Here is a 26,442-nt window from a genome sequence, read left to right on the forward strand (position 1 = left end):
AACAATATATATAGCTCTTAAATAAAGTTTGAGAGTCGTTGTGCTCCTTTAGCCGTGGACGCAAATTTATTACAAACCAAACCACGTTATTTCTTGCTTGATATTTCTTCGTGGTATCAGAGCACAACCATTTCTCAAATTGATTCCTCTTCATGGCTTAGTCTACGTATCCTTATCCCATCACCTTGAACATATCCAACTTCGTCTCCTTGAAGTTGAGTCATGGGAACTTCCGTTTATGAACGACTCAAATTCTTGCTCGTTGAAAGTCAAGACATGCTCGGATTTCTCACTGAAGAGACGGTGATGCCGCCAAAGCTTGTTGAAGACTTTACACCAGATAAGTCTCTCATTTCCAATACAGCATATACCTCTTGGAAAAAATCAGATACTCTTAAAAGGTTGGATAACGGCAACCTTGTCTGAATCTGTTTTGGGCATTGTAGTCGAGCTCGACACTTCTAAAAAAATATGGAGTGTTCTTGTTGATTATTTTGCTCAGGATTCTCAAGAAAGGGAGTTCTGTCTCATTCCTCAAATATCTTTTATCAAAAAGGGGAGTGACACCCTGAATGAATATATTCAAAAAATTAAAAATTTATGCGATGATCTTGTTGCCATTGGTAAATCTGTTGAAGACAAGGTGAAGGCCTTTTGGCTTCTTCAAGGCCTTTGAGCTGGTTATGAATCTTTTGTGACTAGCATGTTAAAGCCTCTAATTCCTGCTTATAGAAAAATAGTGCCGCTTCTTCAAAGTCACGAGACTTGCAACAACCTATCTCTTGGTGATGCTACGCCTCAAACTGCATTCTTCTCAAGTAAAGGCAACTATAATAAGCAAAAGCAATTTTATTACAAGAACAACTCAAAGAGGAAAGGATATTATCAAGGCAACAAAGATTGAGTCAAGAACCAACATCAAGACACTCCAAAGGCCAACGATACCAACTCTCAAACAAGAGTTGGACGAGGAAAATTTCATGGAATAACCTGTCAAATTTGCAAGAAAAGAAACCATTCTGCTGTAAACTGCTATCATCGATTCAACCACTTCTATCAATCTGATGATGCTCCTCATGCCCTAGCTACTCTTTCCATTGCAGACTCACAAGATTCAGAATGGTTTATCGATACCGGGGCATCTTCTCATATGATAAATTATGCAAGTAAGCTGCTTAATGTCAAAACTTATAATGGAAATGACTCTATTGTTGTAGAAAATGGCCAATGACTTCCGATTTGTCATATTGGTGATGCAAAAATCTTGGCTCATTCAAATTCAGTTTTTCTAAATAATGTTCTCCATGTGCTGAATCTTAAGAAGGATCTACTTTCTGTGAGCCAGTTTACCAAGGATTTTCCATGTAGATTTGAATTCACATCATCTAGTTGCGTTGTTAAGAACAGGAAAACTCGACAAGTTCTAGCCACCGGGAGTAGGTGAAGGAGCCTTTACACCATGGATGTTGGACTCGTTGTCTTCTTTGCTCATCGATTCAGATCTACTTCACAAGAAAATTGGCATGCGCGACTCGAACATCTTCAAATGAGTACCATTTCATTTCTTAGCAAGAATAAATTCATTGGTGTTATCGGCAATGAAAATAAAACCCATATATGCACTAGTTGTCAAATGGGTAAAGTGTGTCATCTTCCGTTTATTTCAAGCAATGAAATATGTGCCAAACCTTTCATGAAAGTTCATTCGAATCTTTCGAGGTCAACACCTGTCGTCTCTAAAAACCTATTCAGATTTTATGCTATTTTCATTGACGATCATACCCGGTTTACATGGTTTTATCCATTAATGCATAAATCTGACTTATTCTCTGCGTTCAAACATTTTCATAAATATGTCACCTGTCAATTTGAGAAGAACATAAAGATTTTTCAATGCGATGGTGGGGGCGAATTTTCTAGCAAGGAATTTTTTTGCATATCTTAGTGATCATGAAATTAAAAGGAAAGTTTTGTGTCCACACACGCATGAGCAAAATGGTATCTCAGAAAGAAAGCATAGGAATATCACTGAGCTTGGTTTAACTATGATGTTCATACCATCATACCTATGGGTCGAATGTTTTGCCATAGTTGTGTTTCTAATTAACAGATTGCCTTTACGATCATTGAATATGGAAATTTCATTTCAACGACTTTATGGCAAGATTTCAGATTTTAGCAACCTAAGAATATTTGGGAGTAAATGTTTCCCTCTTCTCAAGAACATTATGAAGACCAAATTCGATCCTAAGTCACTTCCGTGTGTGTTTTTCAGCTATAGCAATGAGCATAAAGGGTATAAATGTTATTTTCCACCCTCGCAAAAATTCTTCTTTTCAAGACGTTATTTTTAATAAAAGCATATTGTGGTTTAAGAAGCAGAATTCTTTAATTGAACCAAGTTTTAAAGGAGACGCCACTACTTTTTCTTGGCATGACACTTCTTTTGATCAACATGATGCATCACAGTTGGAGCCTTTTCAAGGTCGTCGAGATGACTCCCCCATCAATACTACTACTCATGAAGAGGACCATGCCATGATGATGTTTTGCATCCTGACATCAGCAATAACTCTTCACAGGATGTAGCTGAACATGTCAACAATCATTCTACATCTTCGGCAGCCGAACCCCTTGTTGATACCATAATGCCTGCCTTTCAAAATCCACCCATGCGCTCTATGGTTACTCGGAGTATGGTTGGCGTTCACAAGCCCAATCCAAAATATGCATTATCTCAAACTCTCTATGATCAGATTCCAAAGGAACCACGGTCCATAAAATCTGCTCTATCTCATCTAGGATGGAAACGGGCCATGGATGAAGAAATCGCCGCTCTTCATCATAATCATACATGGGTTCTTGTCGATCATCAACCTAACATGAATCTTGTCACTTGCAATTGGGTGTTCAAAACGAAGATCAATGCAGATGGAATTGTTCAAAAAACTCAAGGCTCGTCTAGTTGCTTGGGGATTTAATCAAATTGAAGGCATAGATTTTTCTGAGACTTTTTCTCCCGTCGTTCGCCCTACAACCATTCAGATTGTTTTTAATCTTGCTAGCATTCGAGGGTGGCACCTTCGACAACTTGACGTCAAAAATGCATTTTTACATAGAGAACTTAATGAAATAGTTTTCATGATGCAACCGCCCGGTTATGAAGATCGACATCATCCAATCAAAGTTTGCAAACTTCAAAAGGCCCTCTACGGATTACGCCAAGCTTTCCGTGCGTGGTTCGATAAATTAAGTTCTTTCCTTCTAACTCAAGGCTTCTATTGCAGCACAATCGATCCTTAAATGTTCATAAAAAATGAGAATTCATGTATCTTAATCATTCTCATATACGTCGATGATCTTATTCTCAGAGGAAGTAATCTTCAAATACTTCATCAGTTCATTTATCAACTTGGACTTCATTTTGCCATGAAATATCTTGGGCGTTTACATTACTTCCTTGGGATCGAAGTTAAACATGAAGACACTGGCTTATTTCTTTCTCAACAAAAATATGCACGGGATAATCTCGCCAAGGCCAAGATACTGGATGCCATAGTGACAAATATCACAAGATTTACGAAAATCTTGTGAGAAATTGCCTGAAAGTTTAAAACGACAATTTCTCACAAGATTTTCAAAATATCGCGAGATTTATGAAAAAAACATAAATACTGTGATTTAAATGTGATATTTACGTTTTAAATGGCTATTTATCACAAAAAAATCATGTCTTTTTATTTTTAAATGATTTTTATTAATATTTTCTTATAAAAAATAAATTTTTTATTTTTTTATTGTCAAGATTTTGCCAAAAAATGCAAGATTTATGATTTTTTTCAATTTCTTGCGAGTTTTTGAAAAATGAGAAATTTCCAATAAAAACGTTTGTCACTGTGCTGGATGCTAAACCTGTTCACACCCCCATGGCAAAAAAATTCTGCGCTGCTGAAAACAATTCTGAGTTGTTATCTGATGCCACGTACTATCGCAGTTTGGTTGGTGGATTACAATACCTTACTATCACTAGGCTTGAATTGAGCTATAGTATCAATTATGTTAGTCAGTTTATGCATGCCCTTACTGTTGGCCACTCCCCATCATGGCATGCACATTCTTGCTCGCAAGAAATAACTATGATGTTCCACGCCAACATACCCTCATACCTATGGGTCGAATGTTTTGCCACAGTTGTGTTTCTAATTAACTGATTGCCTTTACGATCATTGAATATGGAAATCTCCAATTCGTTAAACGAATTCTTTGACATGTTAAGGACACTCCCCATCATGGCATGCACATTCTTGCTCGCAGCACAGTGGATCTTTATGCCTTCTCTGATGCAGATTGGACAGGATGCTCACAGACTCATCGGTCCACTACTGGATATTGCACCTTCTTAGGGAGCAATTGTATTTCTTGGAGCGCTAAAAAGCAACGCACCGTTGCTCGAAATAGCACTGAAGCCGAATATAGGGCTATGGCTTCCACCGCTGCAGAGCTCACCTGGATCTCCTTTGTTCTTCAAGATCTTGGCATCTCACTTCCTCGCACGCCTATCATCTTTTGTGATAATCTCAGTGCGCTTCATACGAGTAACAATCCAGTTTGTCATCAGAAATCCAAACACATTCAAATTGACTTATCATTATATCCAAGAAAAGGTTGCTCAAGGTCATATTATTTCCAAGCATATTCCCTCTCATCTACAACTTGCCGATCTCTTTACAAAGGCTTTGCCCAAGGATAGTCATTTTACTTACAACCAAACTTGGCGTCCGGAGACTGCCATGTTTGAGGGGGGATATTGACCATGATGGTACCATTCGGCAGGTATGTGATGACCATGGAAAGCCAGATCACGATGGAATTGTTAATGATGTTACGCCAGATAATAGTCAACAGTCAATTAAAGATCACGATGGAATTATTGAAAGGCAGATAAAGATGGCAACAACATATAGCTAGCATCCCTCTTCCATGATTATCGAAAACTGTTGAATAAATCATGGGATTCACTTTTCTTATTTTGTTTTGTATCCATCGTGAAACAATATATATAGCTCTTGAATAAAGCTTGATAGCCGTTGTGCTCCTTCAGCCATGGACGTAGGTTTATTACAAACCGAACCACGTTATCTCTTGCTTGATATTTCTTCAATTTGAACATGGGTTTTGTTGGGTCTTAGTACAATAGTGACTTTGTAAAACATTTAGGTTAGCCTGGGTTATGAATTTGAATGTGAACCAAATCTTGTTTTGTGTGGTTCTTGTTATCACAAGAGCAGACTAAAAAACGCTCAAATTATTATAAATCATGACTAGGGTTGGGAATCAAGCCGAGTTAGCTCACTGCTCAGCTCATAAAGAGCTCGTTCAATCTCATAAAACAAACTCAGGATAGTCTAGATTTCCTAAACAAGTCCTAATCATGATAGCATCAAGGATAGTCTAAATTTCCTATGAAATCTCTTATGAAAAATTTCATGTATTGTGCATATAAAAAATCTCTCTCAAAAGATGAACCCTAAATTCACGCCATTCGAAATCATTTTCAGCCTTAACATTGCATGATTGATAAGAAAAAGAAGTTTATTAGCCAATAATAGATAGTTGAGTTTAACTTGAAATACTTCATCTCAATTTCTAGCAGCAGCAACCAAATATATTAGTTAAAAAAACTGTTCTTTGCACTAGAATATCACAACAAAATAAATTTCACATGCAACAGGAAAAACAAAAATCCAAATACAAGAAAAAAATGGTGGGAAAGTAAACCAACTGCAGCAGCAATAGCATAAAGCTGACAAAAACTTCGTCGTTACTTTGTGTAAAGAACGCCTTTTTAAGGGTGTTGGTACCGTGGTTGCTTCAATCTCTTCTGGTGAAACATGTGCCTGAATAGAAAGGAGATCCAGGAAAAGTGACCCAATAGCTCCATCAATGTTTAGGACCAGATTGTATGCCTTTTGACAGGGTGTATTTCTCAAGTTGCACTGCATACTCCATATATTTTATAGAAGAAAAATGTGTGTGCATATTTTTGCAGCAGCTCCACTCTCTTATCTCTATTGTCTCCTATATTGATTCTTTCATCAAGAAAAAATAGTTTCAGAGGGCGGTCCAACATCTCAAAATAAACTACAAAACATAAATTCGTATGTTAACAAGTGGGACCTAACTGAACAAAAGTGAAACATTACAAACAGTGGAAATAGTAGGCTACAACAACAGCAATACTCGACTCTGATCAATGTCAAGAGAATGGCTAAAATTTGCTAATGTATTATCATTTGAACTAACAGGAAGCTGAAAAGGCAATGCACCTCTACACAAATACATCGCCGCAACAAACACAGTGAACACCGACCATCAGTTCATCAGAGATCCCTTATGTCCATACAAAGGAAAAATGAAGACTAATTCAATTAAATTTTACAAGCAAATTTAAGACCCTCCTTGCTCAGTTCATCTGTGCTTTGAACTGGAGGTTGGATTCTAGCAGCCTTAGCTATGGCCTTGTTCTCGTCTGGTGTGCCACCTTCAAGGAAGGCACCTATAAGCTTCCCATCTTTGATCCAGTATGTACCAAACTTTGGCTTTGGAGATGCAGGATCATTGTCACCGAACAGGACAGTGTCACCAACATTGTCTCCATAAAACTGCCATGAAAGATCAAAGGAGCGGGAGTAGAAGTATGGAAGATAATCATACTCTTCAATTGGCTTTCCCTCTTCAGTTGCCTTTATGTGCTGCAACAAAAAGAATTACAAAGATATGAACACCAAATCAAGACAATGAAATCTTCATAACTTGTTGAGAACATTTGAGACTCTATTCTGTATCCAACTCTAAATTGTATGAGACTCAAAGTTAGGCAAGCAAAAAGCTATCTAAAAAAAGTATGCTTCTGGAAATTCTAAGAAGATGCACTTCTTAACGTTTCCAAAAAGGTATCCAAAGGAAAAAAAACATTCACACATTTTAACGGAAACAAGTTTTACTTTCGGTTTATTCTTATTTACAAAAATTTTATGGTAGAAAGATATGATCCCTATGCATGCACTGACATTCTTCAGCCCATCTGTTGCACCGATTTAAAAATTTACAAAAATAGAATTGGCATCTACAGCATGTCAGTGAATAAAACAATATGATGAAAACATGTGAGAATTTTCCATACATACATATATACATACGTGAGAGAAATGAATAACAAATTATAGGAAAGAAAGTTACCTTCACAGCCTGCTCTGCAGATTTTCTGGCATGATCAACATGCTCCACTCTTCTCATCTCATTGAATAATTTTAAGGGAAAAGTTGCCACATCTCCAATGGCATAAACACCAGGTACACTAGTCTGGAAGAAACCATCCGTCTGTTGATCAAATTATATCACAAAAGCTTAGATGTCTTCAAGTTCATACTTCCATAACCAGTTATCACATATATGAATTTACATATGTATTCTCAAACTATGAATTACTTTGCCAGAACAGTACTGATGCCAATATGGCTTCAAAACTATCATGCCAGTATTTTCTGCTTCTCCATATATACCCATGTTGAACATGTCACAGTACACTTGTTCGGAAAATTTCTGTGCAAGCTTATGTGAGAGCCTTTACGTGCAGGCATGGAAGCACAAAGGTTTTCTCTAGCATGAACATGACTACTATCTATATATATAAGTTATCGGTGGTGTGGTACCACCATAGAAGCACCCACACACACACATATATATATAAGTGGTACCACACCACCGATAACTTATGGTGATACACACTCACTTCCAGAGATCTAAGCACCAAATGCAAAATCTAACCTTTGGATCATGTTTAACATGTTCTATTTAATATTTTCATGTGTTAAGATTGACTGAAATACAATGTTTTATACCATTTCTAAACCACCCTTATTTTCATGAGTTTTGTGAGCCATTGATTTTCATTGTCTTAAAATAAGATCTTATGATGTATTAGACATTATAAAACCTTCTAACATAGTAAATAAACCATGCTAAACACATCTGTACGGTTAGATCTGCCATTTGGTGGCTAGATCCATAAAAATGCATACCACCGTATGGTATCATGGTGCAAAACCACCATATATATATATATATATATATATGGGAATGAAAAATGAAAACCTACAAAATAGGCACGGTGCTAAATGAAACATGCTACTAGATTTCTGGTGTTTTTTTCGAAATTTCAACCCTATAGATGTGTTCAACATGATTGATTTACTAAAAATTGACACTTGGATCATGCATTTTAGATGGAAAAAATGGTATTTGGAGCCTTGAAAATTTATGAAAATTGTAGTCGTTCTTTTTTGAAATCTTATAAAAACCTATCCATGCATCGAAATCAAATGCTCGAAGAAGCGATTCCTATAAAAACAAGCATACAGATCACATATGTACGGCCAAAATTTTAAAAAAACACTGGAAATCCATTAGCATGTTTCATTTAGCACCGTGCCCATTTTGTAGGTTTTCATTTCCCATTATATATATATATATATGTTTGGAAATATTTTGTACTCTGGTAGGTAAGAAACTCACTAGTTGGAACTCATAGTGCGGTGTTGTTTTGACCAAATCTAACACCATGGATGTGTTCAGCATGGTAAAAAGCAGTAGGACTCGACACTTAGACCATACATTTTCAGCATAAAAACATGATTTTCTGAGTTGAAAATTTAGTACATTGTAGGCTATTGAAATAACATGATCCAAGCACTGATTTCTACTAACCCAAATATGTCGACCACACGACCACACTGAAGGGTCAGGTTTGCAACAAAATTTAAAAATATTACCTTTTTCTTTAGAGGTTCCTTACAGATTATCAAAAGAGCCAGTAAGCATGGGAAAGCGCGCTCCCTCAAAATGCATTTCGGAGGTGCAAAAAAAGTGCTTCCAAAATGTTCGAGGAAGCACATTTTTTTAAAGGGAAGGAAGCTTCCCAATAATAGAAAGCACAACTCTCTTTTGGGAGAAACGTGATTCCCAACTCTAGGAATTGCATTTCCTTAGATTGGTAAATATTTTGTGGCTCATCCATTTTTTCCCTTCATTGTTTTTCACCAAAAAAAGGAAAGTTTATGTTATTTAAAGGGTAAAATTGTCCTTCGTGAAAATAAAAGATAAGGGGAGGGAAATAGGGAGGCTTTTTTGAGTGTTTTGGGTTTGTGGTTGTCTCTCTCTCTCTCTCATTCTCTGACAACTAAAGGAATCCAGCGACTTCGACGATCTTGAGCAACCATGTCTCTCTTGTCAGAAATATCCACCTGCAAGGGTTAGAGATGAGGTAAAGAGAGAAGAGAGGGGTTGGCGGCAATAGGGTTTTCCCTCTTTTACTTAATATTTATAAGTGTTGTACATAGTATGACATTACACAAGAAGTAAAAACTAATTACAAACATGCCACCGCCCACGCATCCCAAGATGGATCCTTGGAATGTGGTGTGGGTTGGATCCATGATCCAAAACTAACAGCCTCCCTCAAGTTGAGTATGGTCTTTGATCATACTCAACTTGCCTTTGAGTGCCCAAAACTGATGAGTGGATAATCCCTTGGTAAAGATGTCAGCAACTTGCATATCTGACCGAACATATGCAGGTTCAATTTCTTTTTCTTCCACCTTTTGCCTAACAAAATGTTGATCGATCTCGATATGCTTTGTGCGACAATGAAGGATGGGATTGAAGGCAATATTAATAGCACTTTGATTATCGCAAAGAAGCATAGAGGACGAGATTGGTTCTTGTAATTCTTGCAGTAGATGTCTCACCCATGTAACATCGGCTGTTCCTGCTGCCATTGCACGATATTCTGCTTCAGTACTAGATCGCGTCACTGCCTTTTGCTTCTTGCTACTCCATGTTACAATATTATTGCCGATAAGAATGCAATACCCCGAAACTGATCTTCGCTCGTCAGGATCACCCGCCCAGTCCGCGTCTTTGTAGGTGAATAGTCGATGCCCTGACATATAAGTTGTGTCATTGGTGTACATCAAGACATCTCCAATCGTACCCTTTAAATACCGAAGGATCCTTTTTACTCCTTCCATATGTACATCTGTAGGAGCATGCATAAATTGTGAAGCCTGATTGACAGAGTATGCTATGTCAGGCCTAATGAATGTTAAGTATTGTAACATCCCTACAACTCGACGATACAAAGTAGGATCATGATAAGTAGTGCCTTCTTTTGCACTTAGCTTATGATTTAGAAGGCAAGGTGTGCTAATTGGTTTACAATTCTCCATCCCTGTAGCAAGTAAAATATCAATGGTGTACTTATGTTGGCTCAATGTAAGTCTTATGTCGACTATCAACTTCCACACCCAAAAAATATCGCAAGGGACCCAAGTCTTTCATCTTGAATTTAGCCATCAGCATAGACTTAACCCAAGATATGTGAACCTCATCACTCCCGGTAATAATGATGTCATCAACATTTATAAGCACCCAAACAATAGCTGAATCACTTTTGAATATGAACAATGAATGATCTAGGACACTTTTAGTGAACCCATGATGCTGGATCTCCGTGGAAAAACTCTCAAACCAAGATAGAGAAGCTTGTTTCAAGCCATAAAGAGAGCGTCGAAGTTTACATACCCAATTGGATGAATCATGCATACTATAACCAGGTGGCTGCTCCATGTAAACTTCTTCCTTTAGTTCACCATGCAAAAAGGCATTTTTAACATCAAGTTGACTGAGTGACCATCCATGTTGTAATGCCAATGCAATGATAATCCTGACGGTGCCCAATAAAACACATTTGCTGAACGTTTCATCGTAGTCCTGCCCATACTGCTGTGTGAAGCCTCGTGCGACCAGACGAGCTTTATAGCGCTCAACACTGCCATCTGGTTTGTGCTTGATCTTGTACACCCATTTGGACCCTACAACATTCTTGTTATCTGGCCTTGGTACAATTTCCCATGTATTGCATTCATGCAATGCTTCCATTTCCTCATTCATCGCCTCTACCCAGGCACGGGAATGTACAACATCATGAAAAGAGGAAGGTTCTGTTTCTTTGGACACTCTGGTTAGAAATGTTTGAAAATCCAAAGAGAAATTGTTATAACTTACCCAGCGATCTATAGGATGTCTAATCCGAGTGGAACGTCGTAGAGGAGTCTCATCATTGACTGGATGGGCTCTACGAGAATAAACAAGACCAGAAAAATGTGAGGATGTTGTTGTAGGAGGAATGTCTTCCATATGCGGTTCCACATCGAAAGCATAGGGTTCATTGTCTGTCAATAAAGATGAATCTTCATAAGGCAACGAGTCATATAAAAGTGAGTCACTGAGCCAAGGATCATAACTGTCCTGTGTATCTGTGGAAGACGAACCCAAAGTGTCAAAATTTTTATCATCAAAAACAACATTTCTAGATACCCGAATTTTGCCTGTATGAGGATCATAACACCTGTATCCCTTATATTCATCTGCATACCCAAGAAACTTGCACTGTACAGCTCTGTCTTGAAACTTATTTCTCAATGAATGATCAATGTGAACATAACATAGACAACCAAAAGGATGTAGTTCTTCATATGATGGATGACAATTATAAAGAACAAAGTATGGAGAATTATCTTCAAGGATGGTCATGGGCAACCTGTTGATAACATAAACAGATGTATGGAAAGCCTCGGTCCAAAGAGAGAAGAGAATACCCACAGTGTGCATCATGCTCAAGGTTGTCTCAACAATATGCCTGTGTTTTCTCTCAGCTACTCCATTTTGTTGAGGGGTATGAGGGCAAGAAATGTTACGTGTAATGCCATGCTCCTTCAAATATTCACTAAAATCATGGGATATGTATTCTCCCCCCCCCCATCACACTGGAAATATACAACATTGGTATTGAATTGGTTTTGGACTAGTGCATGAAACTGTTTGAACAACTTGAAAACTTCATGTTTGTTTTTCATGAAGTAAATCCAACTAAAACGAGTGTAAGAATCAAGAAAGAGTACATAGTATCGAGATCCAGAAAGAGAGGCAGTGGGCGCAGGACCCCAAACATCTGAGCATATAATCTCAAAAGGTTTTGTTGCTCTTTTATTGATACTATGAAAAGGAAGTACATGACTTTTGCATAAATGACAACTTGGACATTTTGACTCTAAACTGACTGCGGGTATTAGACCTTTAGCAGACAACTTGTCAAGAAAAACTTGACTACAATGACCCAAACGAAGATGCCATAAGTCTGACTTATTAAGTTTCAAGACTCTAGATGAAGAACTATGATCTGTGGATCGACTCAAAAATGTTGGAAAGGAAGGAGCTGAAGAAGCCACGGCTACGGAAGACGACGTCTTCAAAGGCACATTAGATTCTTCAAAGACGTACATGTTCCCGCGCCGTTCACCTTTAGCGAGCGTCTTCTTGGTGTGAAGATCCTTAAGATAAACAGAAGGAGTAAATTCAACGGAAGAATTTGTTTCATCAACTAATTTAGACACAGATAGAATATTCTTTTGAATAGCAGGTGTGAGTAAGACATTTGACAAGGGTAATTGAGATTCAGGCAAAGAAAGGGAGACATTTCCAGTGTGAGAGATGGGGTGGTGAGATCCATCTCCTATGACTATAGTGCAATTTCCAGTGTAAGGAGTCAAGTGAGAAAATTTACCTGCATCAGAAGTAACATGTGCTGCTGCCCCTGAATCAATATACCATATACCATCATCATTTTGACGCAAGTTCATCTGATTGAAAGTAGTCATAAGGATATTTTGTACGTCCTGTGGAAGAACCTATCCCTGAGGAGTGCGTGCAAACGTCTGAGTTGCCCTCTGCCCTGACCTCCCTGTTTTGTTCCGGTTCTGAGGATTGTACCAGCAATTTGCTTTAACATGACCCCGCTTGTTGCATAGAAAACAGGTAGGAACACGTCCCCCTCGTGGTACACTGCCTGAGCCAAGGCCTCCTCCAGCTGGTGTAGGTAGTAATCCTCCTTTGTTTATAGTTGTTCCATTTGGACAAGGAGTAAATAAGGCTCCTGTTTGAATAGGCGTATGTGCCATCATCACAGGATGAGTATCATCTGACGCGTGTTCCTGATTTAAACTGACCTCATATTGCAAAAGCTTAGATTGAAGATCATCAAAACATTAAAGAACTGAGACAACCTGGAGTGTTGTGCAAAACATGCGATATTCAGGTCCAAGGCTACCTAATACTTGTTGTACCATGTCCTTATCTGATACAGGACTTCCAATGGCAGCTAACTGATCTGTAATAACCCTGACATCCCCCATGAACTCTGTAATAGATTTGTTTCCTTTTCGCATAGATTGGAATTGCCACTTGAGTTGCAAAGCCCGAGATTCAGAAACCTGAGAAAAGGAATGAGCTAGTCCATTCCACAACTCGGCAGCAGATTGATCATCAGAAATAGTTTGTAAAACACGATCAGAAAGTGTGGAAGTTATGTAAGCAACTAATGTCTGATCCCGTTGTACCCATATGTCATAAGCAAGATTGGCGGTTCGAAGTTGACTCACCTTCTCATCTTCACCTGTTATTTCTTGCATGATATGTGTAGGTCGGGCGGGTGATCGCCCATCTAGATGCCCATAAAGACCATGACTGCGAATAAAGGGCACAATCTGACGTTTTCAAAGTAAGTAGTTATCATGAGATAACTTGTGGGTCATGAGGTGAGTAAGAAAACTAGGGTTCAACTTGGAATCCATGGATTATATGAAGAATGAGAAGCCAAAACTGTTCTAACAGTGTATTGAAGAGGAGACAGCAATGCTGTGTGCTGAAAATAATATCAGCACACACGTTATTCAGAGAAAGAGGAAAACAGCAATGCTGCTGTGTGCTGAAAATGATACCAGCACACACGTTACACAGAGAAAAAGAAACAACAATGTTGCTGTGTGCTGAAAATGATATCAGCACACACGTTACACAGAGAAAAGGAAGCAGAATGCTGCTGTGTGCTGAAAAAGATATCAGCACACACGTTACACAGAGAATAGTAACGTGCAAACCAGAAAAAGGGAAAGAATCAGAAATATTTTGGGGAGAAAACAAAAACTCGGCAGACTGAAACAAGATGTTAAGACGTGCGTACCAGAAATATTGAGAATGAGAAGAACCAAAAAAGAAAAACTGGAATGACGTGAAAGATTTATAAGAAAAAGGAGGAAAGAAGCAAAACTGATTAAGGAAGAAGGGACAGAAATAAACCTACGTTCTTTAGCAGCACATGTTGGTCTTTACAGGCCTTCTAGATGATTGATTTCCGCGCTTGTGCTCTGATACCATGTCAGAAATATCCACCTGCAAGGGTTAGAGATGAGGTAAAGAGAGAAGAGAGTTGAAGTTCAGTACTGCGTTTATCTCCGATCGTGATCCTAGATTTACTTCGAGGTTTTGGGGACAACTTCAGCTGGCTTTGGAAAGAAAGTTGAAGTTCAGTACTGCGTTTCACCCTCAGACTGACGGGCAGTCGGAACATACGATTGAGACCTTGGAAGACATTATTCGAGCTTGTATGATGGACTGGAAGGGAGAGTGAGATTCCCACATCAGTCTAGCGAAATTCGCGTATAACAATAGCTATCATGCGAGCATCGGGATGGCCCCATACGAAGCTTTGTATGGGAGGCCTTGCCGATCACCTGTCTACTGGGATAAAGTCGGTGAACGAAGGCCGGAGGCACCCATAGTTCTACAACAGTATACTCAACAAATGCAAATGATTTGTGAACGACTCTGTACCGCTCAGAGTCGACAGAAAAGCTATGCAGATAGACGCCGGCGAGAGCTTACCTTCGAAATTGGCGAGATGGTCTTTGTTAAGGTATCTCTGACGAAGAGCGTATTTCGGTTCGGGAAGAAGGGAAAGCTAAGTCCTAGATACGTCGAACCGTTCAAAATCCTGGAGCGGATTGGAGAAGCAGCTTATCGCGTGGCGTTACCTCCTCAGTATGCCCAGATCCATAATATTTTTCACATAAACATGTTGAGGAAGTACGTTCACGACCCATCGCACATCATTCATTACGATGATGTGGACATTAGAGGGGACTTGACATTCGAAGAAAGACCAGTAGAGATCGTCGATCGTCGTGACCAAGTGCTAAGATCAAAGACCATTTCCTTTGTAAAGTTTCGGTGCCAACATCATGGAATTGACGAATGTACTCGGGAACCTGATAACGATATCAGGGAAAAATATACTGACCTGTATTTTGATTCTTGAAGGCGATAAATATTTCGCGGACGAAATTCTTTTAAGAGATGTAGGATGTAAAACCCACGGTTTAAAAAAAAATTATCGGACTCGGGCCGGGTTGGGTCCGGACCCGACCCGGGCCCGTCCTCATTAGGGTTTTAAAACCCGACTCAGAAAGAGGATTTTAAGAAATCCCCTTCCCGAGCGTCGCACCCCACCCGCGCCTTCAACCCGATAAGGTAAACCAATCGGAGTTTCCCCAATTTTTTTGCCCCCTCGAGCTCTTTAAGAGCACCGCAGGAGGGCAAGGGGAGGCACACCTCCCTCTCGAGCCTCCTCCACCTCGCACCGACGCCCCTTGCAAACCTCGTTGTCACCATCGCCGTTGATCTTCTCCCAGGTACGTACCCCCCCCCCCCCCCGGTCTTCTAATCCTTCTCTTTCTCTCTATGGAGGTTTGCCAGAGTGCCGGTAGGGGGGGGGCAATGGCCCCTGCGACACCCCCTCTCCTCTGTGACCTGTCAAGGGGTAGGCAGGAGGTTGGTGGCTCCTGCTGCCCCGATCTCTCTCTCTCTCTCTCTCTCTCTCTCTCTCTCTCTCTCTCTCTCTCTCTCTCTCTCTCTCTCTCTCCGCCAGGGGTTCGTTCTCCTGCCATCGCTCGATCATCGGCGGCTAGGGGCTCGCCCTGCCACCTGGGTGTTCCCGACAGGCAGGGGCTCGCCCCCTGCCGCCTCGTTGCAATCGGGAGGGGCTCGCCCCCTGTCGCCTCAGTGTTGTCGGTAGGGGCTTGCCCCCTGCCGCCTCGTTGCTATCACCAGGGGCTCGCCCCCTACCGCCTCAGTGTTCCCGACATGCAGGGGCTCGCCCCCTGCCGCCTTAATGCTGTCGGCAGGGGCTCGCCCCCTGCCGTCTCGCTGTTGTTGGCAGGGGCTCGCCCGCTGTCGCATCGCGGTCGTCGGCAGTCAGGAGCTCACTCCCTGTCAGTTGTTTTGCCAAGTAGGGGCTGAGGCCCCTGCCATTTGTTGTTCAGTCAGGAAGGGACCGAGATCCCCTATCGCCTAAACCTACCATTGGGATCGACGAGTGTAGAGCCCCTGCCATCCTCGGTCCTTTTAGCAGGCCAAAGAGGTGACACCTCTGCTGCCTAGGCTTACTCGTTTGGTAGGGATCCTACCCATCCCTCGTCGCACCATTAAATTATATTAGCATAATTGAATATTTCACACTCTTGCAGATTTACGCAACGGGTCCCGTACGTGCTCCGCGGCCCGACCCTCGTATTATCTACACTCGTAGACGCACGCAGTTGCACGACATCCCGAGGTAGGGGAAAGTCGCACGAGGAGTTTGTATAAATGAAATAAAATATAAGGATGCTGAGATAGAATGGTTTATTTTTCATACCTGCTTACATGTAGAATTATCTAACTTGTGATTTTCTGTTTTGGATTGTCCTTGTTCTTATTCATGTGGAATTTAATGCTTGATGTATGCGATACAGGTGGACTCATTTTTTCAGAAATGCCTATGACTGTGTCTATGTACTTGCTCACTATTGTGATTTTTTTTCTATATATGTCGTGTTGTTATTTCATGATGAAACTTATAGCCGCCCTCAGGCAAGCCTCGTAGGGTGTGCAGGTGTACGTATCACATTTTGTCCTTTTGGAAAGGTGTGAAATGGGGTACGAACACTAAAAGCTTGGGAGGAGGTGTTTCCTCGTGCAAGGCTGACTCCTCGAGAAGGAATGTCGGCTTATAAAGCTTGCGAGTTAGTTATGTGTTGCTAGATGCAACTAAGTGTATCCTGAGTCGGTTACTCGGAAGAAATGATTGGATCCACAGTGATTCCAGGGCTTGTCTGAGACTTCTTGTTTCTTAGTATTTGAGCATGCCAAGTACATTACTGATTGAATGAAATACTGTGATAGGTTATCCATCGAGAAACCCATGAATTTGCTATCGTAACCGGACTTTAAGACAGGTACGATACAAGTAGTATGAGAGGTCAGTGAGTACCTCGAGGTGGGCAATCAACACTTTATTGATATAAATGAAATAATGTCGGCCTCCAGAGGCCAAATGCTCAAAGAGCAATACATGTCACGTACGAACTAAAAGAATCACAAGACATTAAATGTTGCCCTCTCAGTGTAGTCGTACCTCTAGGTAGGTACGACCGTACTTTTGGACAAGTACGTCTCATGTATGTTACGATGTTTGGATGATGAGGTTGTAGCAACCTCGAAGCGTGCATATAGCACAATGCTGAGATCACATAAAAGGTGACAACTCGCCTTCACAGGCAATATGCTCAAGTGGGCCTAACAGACCAGAGCATGTAGAATAGGGCGGCGGTTAAGAAACCCCCGTCATACCCATTCGACCTTCACGGTTCATCAAGAGAGAGGATGGATGGTACAAAAACTCTGATGGACAAGTTGTTAACAACCACCCCACGGGCAAAAGACTCGGCTTCCCCAGTCATCGGAGTTAGGGAAAATGGGATTACCATAAATTATCCTAGGTGGTAACTCTCAGGTACTTCTGAAGAAGTTGGATGCATCCATGGGCCACGAATGCCTTTGGGGATTTACTCTCTTGGTCACTGACTGTCCCCTTAGAAGCGAACTCAGTCAACCATCCGGGTTAAAGAAAACACCTGACATAATAAACCCCCGGATCGGACTCGGTTGTTTCTACGTTTCGCGTCTCTATGTACCCACTGGCCAGTTAATATCAGAACTTAAAGAATATCTTTTTAAATAGTTGTAGATGACTGAGACTTATACTGCTTGAAATGTTGTCGGTATACCTGTTTCAAACAATAGCTCTTTGCATATGTTACACTTGCTAGAATAGATTACAATTATACTTGTCAAACTGCTTATCTCATGATTGTCTTGCTTTATTTTATTCTACTTTATTTATTCGTGCACCTACTGGTTTGTTATGAAACTGACTCATTTCATGGGCAGGTGATGAGTAGGACTTAACAAGCGGCCGATGGCATGATGCAACATGGCTCAAGATTTCTCTTCTTTCTGCTGGCGTCTTGGCTTTGAGTTTTTAGAGTTTTTCTTTAGATTATTGGACATTGGGAAATTGTTCATTTTGTAATAAACTGCAGATTTTATTAATGATCTAGTGCTTTATTTCCTCAATTCCTTTAAGCAGTTGTTCATGTGAAATGATGGTTTTTCAGCTAACGTACCTAGGATTTGTTAACTTGTGCTCCTTTCTAAATGTCTTCCGCTGTCGGTTTTAAAAGTAAAAACTTTAAATCTTTGAAAGGTTTTTCGATAATGTTTTCGAAATCACAAGTTGAAATTTTGGGGCGTTACAAGCTCATGTCTTTTCAATGTGAAGCTATCATAAACAAAACATGTAGATCACATTCTTAACTTTTGATCTACAAAAAATTGGAAATGTTTGAAGAAAAGTGTGATTTTTACTTATTAGTTTCTTACTTTCATTCAATGTTGTGAAAAGCATTGAGGCGTAGAGAGGCGCTCCACCAAAAACTAAGGCGAGGTGTAAGCCTCGAGGCATAAATCGTAAGCCTCAATTTGTTTTTTTAAACTTAAAAAACTATAAAAATATATCTAAAAATACAAATAAATAAATAAAATGCTTTATTGATGAAGCAATAACCAATAAGAAATAGAAAATCTCAAATAAATACTAAAAAATATGAGAGTAACATGTAAAAGAAACTGAGAAACTGATTATATAATTGAGAAAGTAATTATATAACTTAGAAACAAATTATGTAGCTGTGAAATTTTTTTGCAAACTTAAAAAAAACTATAAAAAAAATATCTACAAATACAAATAAATAAATAAATGCTTTATTGATGAAGCAATAACCAATACAACAACAACAACAACAACAACTACGCCTTCATCCCAAAACAATTGGGGTCAGCGATATGAACCAAAAAAGAAATTCATTTTGGGTCTTCCACATGAATCCTTTTCCTCCAATCATTTCTATCCAACGCCATGTCCTCGGTGAGGTTCAAAGCATTCATATCCTTTCCTATCATCTCCATCCAAGTCTTCCTAGGCCTACCCCGACCTCTTTTAACTAATATATTTTCCCATTTCTCCAACCTTCTAACTGGAGCATCATTAGGCCTTCGCCGAATATGTCCAAACCACCGTAAACGATTCTCTCGCATCTTATTTTCAATGGGTGCAACACCTACCTTCTTACGTATCTCTTCGTTCCGAATCTTATCTTTTATTGTATTTCCACACATCCATCTAAGCATCCGCATCTCAGCTACACTCATTTTTTGAATATGATGTCTCTTGGCAGCCCAACATTCCGTACCATATAGTAAAGCGGGTCTAATAGTCGTCCTATAAAACTTTCCCTTCAACCGCAATGGCATTCTACGATCGCACAGCACTCCAGTAGCACTTTTCCATTTCATCCACCCAACCTTTATCCTATGATTTACATCTCCATCAATTTCTCCATACTTTTGAATGATGGATCCCAAATATTTGAAATAATCATTCACCGGTATATCTTGCTCACCAAGCTTCACTACACTCCCATCACTACTTCGTTGCTTACTAAACCGACATTCCATATATTCAGTCTTACTCTTACTCAACTTAAAACCTCTAGCTTCCAATGTCTGTCTCCATAATTCTAACTTAGCATTAACCCCAGCTCTAGACTCATCAATCAAAACAATATCATCAGCAAACAACATACACCACGGTACATTTTCTTGAATTGATCTCGTAAGCTCATCCATCACTATTGCAAATAGGAAAGGGCTTAAAGCAGATCCTTGATGTAACCCAACCGTTATCGGGAAATTGGTTGTCACCCCTCCACAAGTGCGGACATTGGTTACTACTCCTTCATACATATCTTTAATTATACTAATGTACTTGAGAGAAACACCAATAAATACTAAAAACTATGAGAGTAACATGTAAAAGTAACTGAGAAACTAATTATATAATTGAGAAACTGATTATATAATTGAGACAGTAATTATATAAACTTAGAAACAAATTATGTAGCGGTAAAAAAAACTACACAGCATAACAGGATTAAAAAAGCTATAAAAAAATAACAAAAAAATTGATTATATAACTGAGAAACTAAGAAAACTAATTATATAATTGAGAATTAAAAAAACTATAAAAAAGTAAAAAAAAAACTGATTATATAACTATGTAGCTTTGAAAAAATCATAACATTCTTCTTCTGTGAAAAAAACTACACAACGCAACAAGATTAAAAAAAATAACAAAAAAACTGATTATATAACTAAGAAACTGTCACATAGGTGTGGGTGTGGATGCGGCACTTTAAAAAAACTTAGGTGTGGGGAGGATATATATATATATAATTTTTAACAGTTTTAAGTTAACACTACGTGTATTTGTGTGCATTTATGTATTTATATATATAATATAGATAAAAATGATCTTGATTAGTGTTAATTAAATTTACTTTTGGATAGAAATGGACCTCAATGTGGTTGACTTCACGTAACACAAAGGAAGTTGTGTCCAAGTGTCGCACCCGCCTGGGTGCGGGTGCGGTGCCCTGTTAGAAGAATCTGTGTGACGTAGCTGAAAAACTAAGAAAACTAATTATATAATTAAGAATTAAAAAAACTATAAAAAAGTAAAAGAAAATTGATTATATAACTATGTAGCTTTGAAAAAATCATGACATTCTTCTTCATGCCTTACCCTGGCGCCTTGAGGCGCAAAGGGCCTCGCCTCAAGGAGAGGCGTGCTTTTAACAACACTGCTTTCATTCCTTCATTAGTAGCCAATATTTACCTTTTATATATATATATATATATATATATATATATATATATATATATATATTTAGGGTTAATGTTTGCTACCCTCGTGGGTAAGGAACCCTCTAGTGAAAAAATGTAATATTTTCATTTTTTCAGTTTTTTGCACATCTGACCCTCCGGATGTGATCTACATATCAATTTTAGTAGAAATTATCACTGGATCATGGTTTTTGATGTATATGTCAGATTTTACAAAGGTTGAAAAATCAACGGCCTATAATGTACCAAATTTTCAAAACTCAAAAAAACATTTTTTTATGTCCAAAAACTATGATCCAAAAGTTGATTCCTACTATTTTGACCAAGTTGAACTTATCCATGAGGTCAGATTTTGTCAAAACAACCTCCCCCTATGCGTTCTAACTAGGGGGTTCCACAAGGGTAGCAAATATATATCAGTCCCAGATATCAGCGATATTTTCAAAATATCACAATATTATCGTTGTATTTTCAGCAAACGATATTATAGGTAAAATATCGTGATATTATCAATCATTGTTACTGTTTTTATTTATTTTCTACACCTTAAATGTGTTTTTCTTCTTTATTTTGCATTTTTACTTATTTATTTTATTATATATGAATTTTATTATCTAAACATGATATTTTCTTACTTTATTTTGTTATTTTTATATTTTTTTTAAGCCCTGAGATTTATCACCAAACCTATAATATAGCGAGAAATAGCCTCGCCAAGATATAGCCGATACCGATATTTGTGACTATGATATATATATATATATATATATATATAATATCAAGGGATATATACTTATACAAAGTGATAATGCTTTATTTTAAGAGACATGCACACCCTTTGATTCAAGTCAAATATTAAATGCATATTGGTTGTACAGTTCGTATGATGTCTCCATTATGTAGCATGCTGTGACAACGACATGGTGACCAATAAAGATGCATGACAATGATGATGCAGAAGATTACAATTGTCAGATGTTCATGGCCATAAACATGTCAGGGTGGTACTGAGATGTTCATGGCAGTGACATGGGTAAATAACGTGATGAGCAAGATTAGGCATAAAAATGGCAACAATAAACATATAAGGATAAAGAAGTATGACAGTCACAACTGTATAAAGAGACAAATTGTAGTAAAGATGATCATATGATATAGCTATGGCATAAATACAAACATCATGCTTATACCTGATTAATGGTAATGAATTCTAGCTATATAGCACCTTTTCTGGGGTTGAAATAACAAAAGAGATGAAGGGATATGAAAAAATCAGGTGTTAAAGAGCATTAGGAACCCAATATCACCTTGATTCCACCTTTCTCTTCTTCAACTTGACCCTTAAAAAGTGTTGCAAGTGGTCTTCCTCCAACACCAACAACCACAATATCTGCATCCAGCACCCTTCCATCCTTCAGATGCACAGCTTTTACCTGGAAAATGAAAACTCAAGATTATCAAGAATGTTAGCATTGAGCCCATTACAACATATGAGAAAAAAGAAACATCCAGCAATTGAGAGCTTACATTTCCATCAGCATCTGCATCAAACCCGACAGCCACCGTCCCCTTAATTATCTTTATTCCTTTATTTGCATAGTAACCCTCATAGAAAGCTGCTATTCCCGAAGTAAAAAGGCGAGGCACTGAAGAACAAGAGAATCTGCTTTAGAAATCAAACCACTAGCTGGGTTGATTACCCAAACAAGAAATGTAAGACATTTGTAGCATGATTGTTTTGGTCACAGGTGGGGAACTGGGGATGAACAATCACAGCTGAGAAAGTAGAAGTTGTGATTGTTGGTCACAAGGTCAATCTTGTGACCAACTTTCACAAGATTCAAGGCAAGAACAATCACAGATGGTAGTCACAATTACAAGTACTTTTCTCATGTTTCACCAACTTTGAGAAAGTGTTGTAATTGTGATTTACAGTCACAGGATCTTGAGAAGATCCAAAATTCAAAAGGCATTGCAAATATGCCCTTGGTCTTCTTCTTTTACTATTGCTAGACATTTAGTAAAGAAATGGAGAAGTTTACACACACACACTTTTAACATTAAAAAAAGTCAGGCAGTAACAGAAATTCCCCCTCAGACTTGCAACTGCAGTTGTAGTCATAAAATTTGCAGTGACTACTTTTACTTACAAAGTGTATACAGTTCATAGTTGCCAGAAAAGGGTGCGGTACTGCTATGGACACAAGGTACTACTATGGGTACGTGAGGGCTTGAAAAGTTTCAGGTACATTTTTATTTGAAACACATATCGATACAATTCCAAAAAATATTGATACGAATTTCTAATAAACATCGGTATGGTTCCTAAAAGAATTGATACGAATTTCTAAACAGCGGATGTGAAGTATATATTTTTATAAAGATACTTACAAATTAGAATAGTTAAACATAACATGTAAATCAATCATTATTTATAATATTTTTTTACAAAATATATTAATTAAAAATATCAATAAAAATAGTGTATCTATAAAATGAAATCATTGTTTGTTTGCATAAATGCTAATAGAAACGAACTTGGTACTCATTTATGATGTAATAGAAACTTGTTTCTATATAAGATGGTACATGTTTCTCAACTTGAGACGAGTTTCTTAAACATTTGATACTCCTGTCAATGATTTTGGATATGAGTTTTCTACCGGTATATGGTACCCTATGTAATGGCAACACGCCATTTGAGCGGTTGTACCCATGCCGACAAGGGCCTACACGGGTACTGATACCTGACGCAGTGTGGGTATGCCACGGGTTGGGTCCCGCACTGCGCCAGTCCGAGTAGGGTCTAATTCAGTCCCAAAACAGAAAAAAAAATGTCCCTCTCTCCCGAAACCCTCGCCTTCCCCTTCTCTCACTCACTCCCAAAACCCTCGTCTTCCACCTCTCTCTCATTTCCCCCTCTCTATTGATTTCCCTCTTCCCCTTTTTCTGGTTAGGGAAAGGGGAGGAAAAACCAGATAGAGAGAAAGGAAAATAGAGACAGGAGAACGCAAGAGAGGGGGAAAACGAGACCAAAGAGAGAGGGAAGAAAAAACGAAGGAGGAAGACGAGAGAGTGAAGAAGGAGAAGAAGAAACGAAGGAGGAAGAAGAAAGTGGTGGGGAGAGAGAGACTCTTCCCCTTCTTTTATTGGTGCTGGAGGGAGAGAAAGAACTCTTCCTCTTCTTCTTCTGTCGGTGCTGAAGGGAGAGAAAGGAACTCTTAGCTGGGTCACACCAGATCCGGATATGTTTCAACCTAAGTAAGCTAACCCAGATCAAAACTAGACCTGTGTCAAAGTCCAAACCCAAGTCTTATTAAGACTTGGACCAGGCTAGATCCGGATTTGTTTCAACCTAGGTCTGAATCAGACCTGTGTCAAAGTCCAATATATATGTATATATAATTGTGTCCTCGTACCCATCTTTTTTGGAATTGTTGGGTCGTACCCTTCATACCCGTACCCGTACCCGTACCCGTACCCACACCCAGGTGACGTAGCTGATACTGATACACCTGATACATGATACACAAGGGTGTATCGAGTACCAATGCAACTATGATACAGTTATTTAGAAAACATGATCTTATTAACAATTACATGCTATATTAATCAAGGTTTTAAAACCTAGTGACTCGGGACTCGACTCGTTCTTTATTGACTCGTGACTCGGCGGGTCAACTCGGTGACTCGGACCGGGTTTTGTTAACTTTTGATTTTAAAAGAAAAACAATATATAATTTGTCTCAAACCATGTTTTTCAGTAAACAAGAGATGTTTTTTGGCTCCATGCAGAATCTTGGGTTGAACTGAAATAAGGAGATCGTAGCATGTGGATAAATTGTTCACGAATGAGCAATAAGTTGGAAATGTGGAATGAAATAGCACAATTTATTCCAGTTACATAGATGCCTTTATGCATTAAAAATGCACATGCCTATAAAGAAAAGAGAAATTTTTGTTGGATGTGATAAGGCAAGGTGAGGACAATTGGTTCTTGATTAAAGGGGTATAGCTGATATGAGATACAAAGAAAATATGAAGTCTGAAAGGACAAGAAAGAAGCACCAAGTAGATGTTGGAACTCTATGGATGTTAAGGCCAACGTTATGTATGACTTTGTTCCAGTTTCTTGTCTATTATGCCTTCATAAAGATGGGGCAAGGAGGAAAGGTGTGAGGAGAAAACCAAATTCCTCCTTGTTATATAGTTATGTTAGTAAAGTTTAAAGCAAAATATTAAATGCATTTATGCAAAGAAACTGCAAAAAATATAATTGTGTAGAACAGAATAAAAGCAGCAATCTACTTTATCATAAAATATTAATTAGCTGCTGTTGAATCTGAAGATTGTCCTGCCTGATGCTTCTAGAAATAGATTCATATCCAATAACATTTACCTTAGATCATAGTCACAGATTGTCTTCTTTACATATTGAAGACATTAAGTAAGAAAGTAACAACAATATTCTCAATAATATTACAATTTTTTTTATTCTGAAATACCCAAAAAATCAAATTTTAAACATCCCAGAACTCGCCCGAGTCAGGCCGAGTCACAGCCAAGTCTTCGCAGACCGAGTTTAGCTTGCCGGGTTGACTCGCTGGAGGGCCGAACCGAGCCGAGCCGAGTCACCGAGCCGAGCCGAGTCATCGAGTTGACTCGACGAGTTTTAAAACCTTGATATTAATCAGTCAATGATATGTCATTAATATTTGAGAAGAATAGAAGACCAGTACTTACTACACCATGGCTCGGGATAGACCATCGTAATGTCATAATTGTTAATTCTCATTGCTGCACCCAACTCGAGACCAATGTATCCACCACCAACAATCACAGCTTTTCCATCTTTCTTTGCTCGAATTGCTCCCACAAGCTTGTCAGCATCATCAATTTCTCGCAAATAGAAGATATTGTTGGCATCTGCTCCTCGAACACCAAAATCAGACAACTTAATAACCTGCAAATGGTAACGAGCAATCAGCAGCAGTTGCAGAATATTAAAAAACAAGGTCCTACAGCAAAAACTTTTACAATTTTATGCAATTCAGATAAATTTCACCTCATATTTAAATATCTAAATGAGCAATACTTGATAAGAAGATGGAAACAAAACATACAAAAGTCAGCAACCTTCTGATCATGGAAACTCGCAATCTCTCAACAAAGTCAATACAAAAATTGGCAATCTTCTGATTATGGAAAGTCACAACCTCTTAAGAAAATCAAGATAGCATTCCCATATCCCGTGCCATGTATCCCATGTCACAAAAAGCTTTAACTGTAATTTTGGAAGACCTTACCATCTTGTACTTTAAACATGTGTATTAATTGCACAAGGTCTTTACACATTTTTTTATGCCA

General features: G+C 38.7%; 1 protein-coding gene across 1 annotated transcript in view; it reads right to left on the bottom strand.

The window, feature by feature from the left end:
- Positions 1-6,265: 6,265 nt before the first annotated feature.
- Positions 6,266-26,442, bottom strand: part of LOC149816549 (monodehydroascorbate reductase 3, cytosolic-like) — a 40,588-nt gene continuing 20,411 nt past the window's right edge. Inside the window, exons 6-10 of the mRNA XM_089987280.1 lie at positions 25,819-26,038; positions 22,603-22,721; positions 22,383-22,508; positions 7,240-7,380; positions 6,266-6,752 (exon numbers count right to left, since the gene is read on the bottom strand). Coding sequence (XP_089843406.1) covers positions 6,429-6,752; positions 7,240-7,380; positions 22,383-22,508; positions 22,603-22,721; positions 25,819-26,038 — 930 coding nt within the window. The 3' untranslated portion in view covers positions 6,266-6,428. The remainder of the gene's footprint in view (positions 6,753-7,239; positions 7,381-22,382; positions 22,509-22,602; positions 22,722-25,818; positions 26,039-26,442) is intronic.

This window comes from Nuphar pumila, chromosome 14, assembly GCF_984573655.1.
Source record: "Nuphar pumila chromosome 14, dmNupPumi1.hap1.1, whole genome shotgun sequence".
In the NCBI taxonomy this organism is placed as follows: Eukaryota; Viridiplantae; Streptophyta; class Magnoliopsida; order Nymphaeales; family Nymphaeaceae; genus Nuphar; species Nuphar pumila.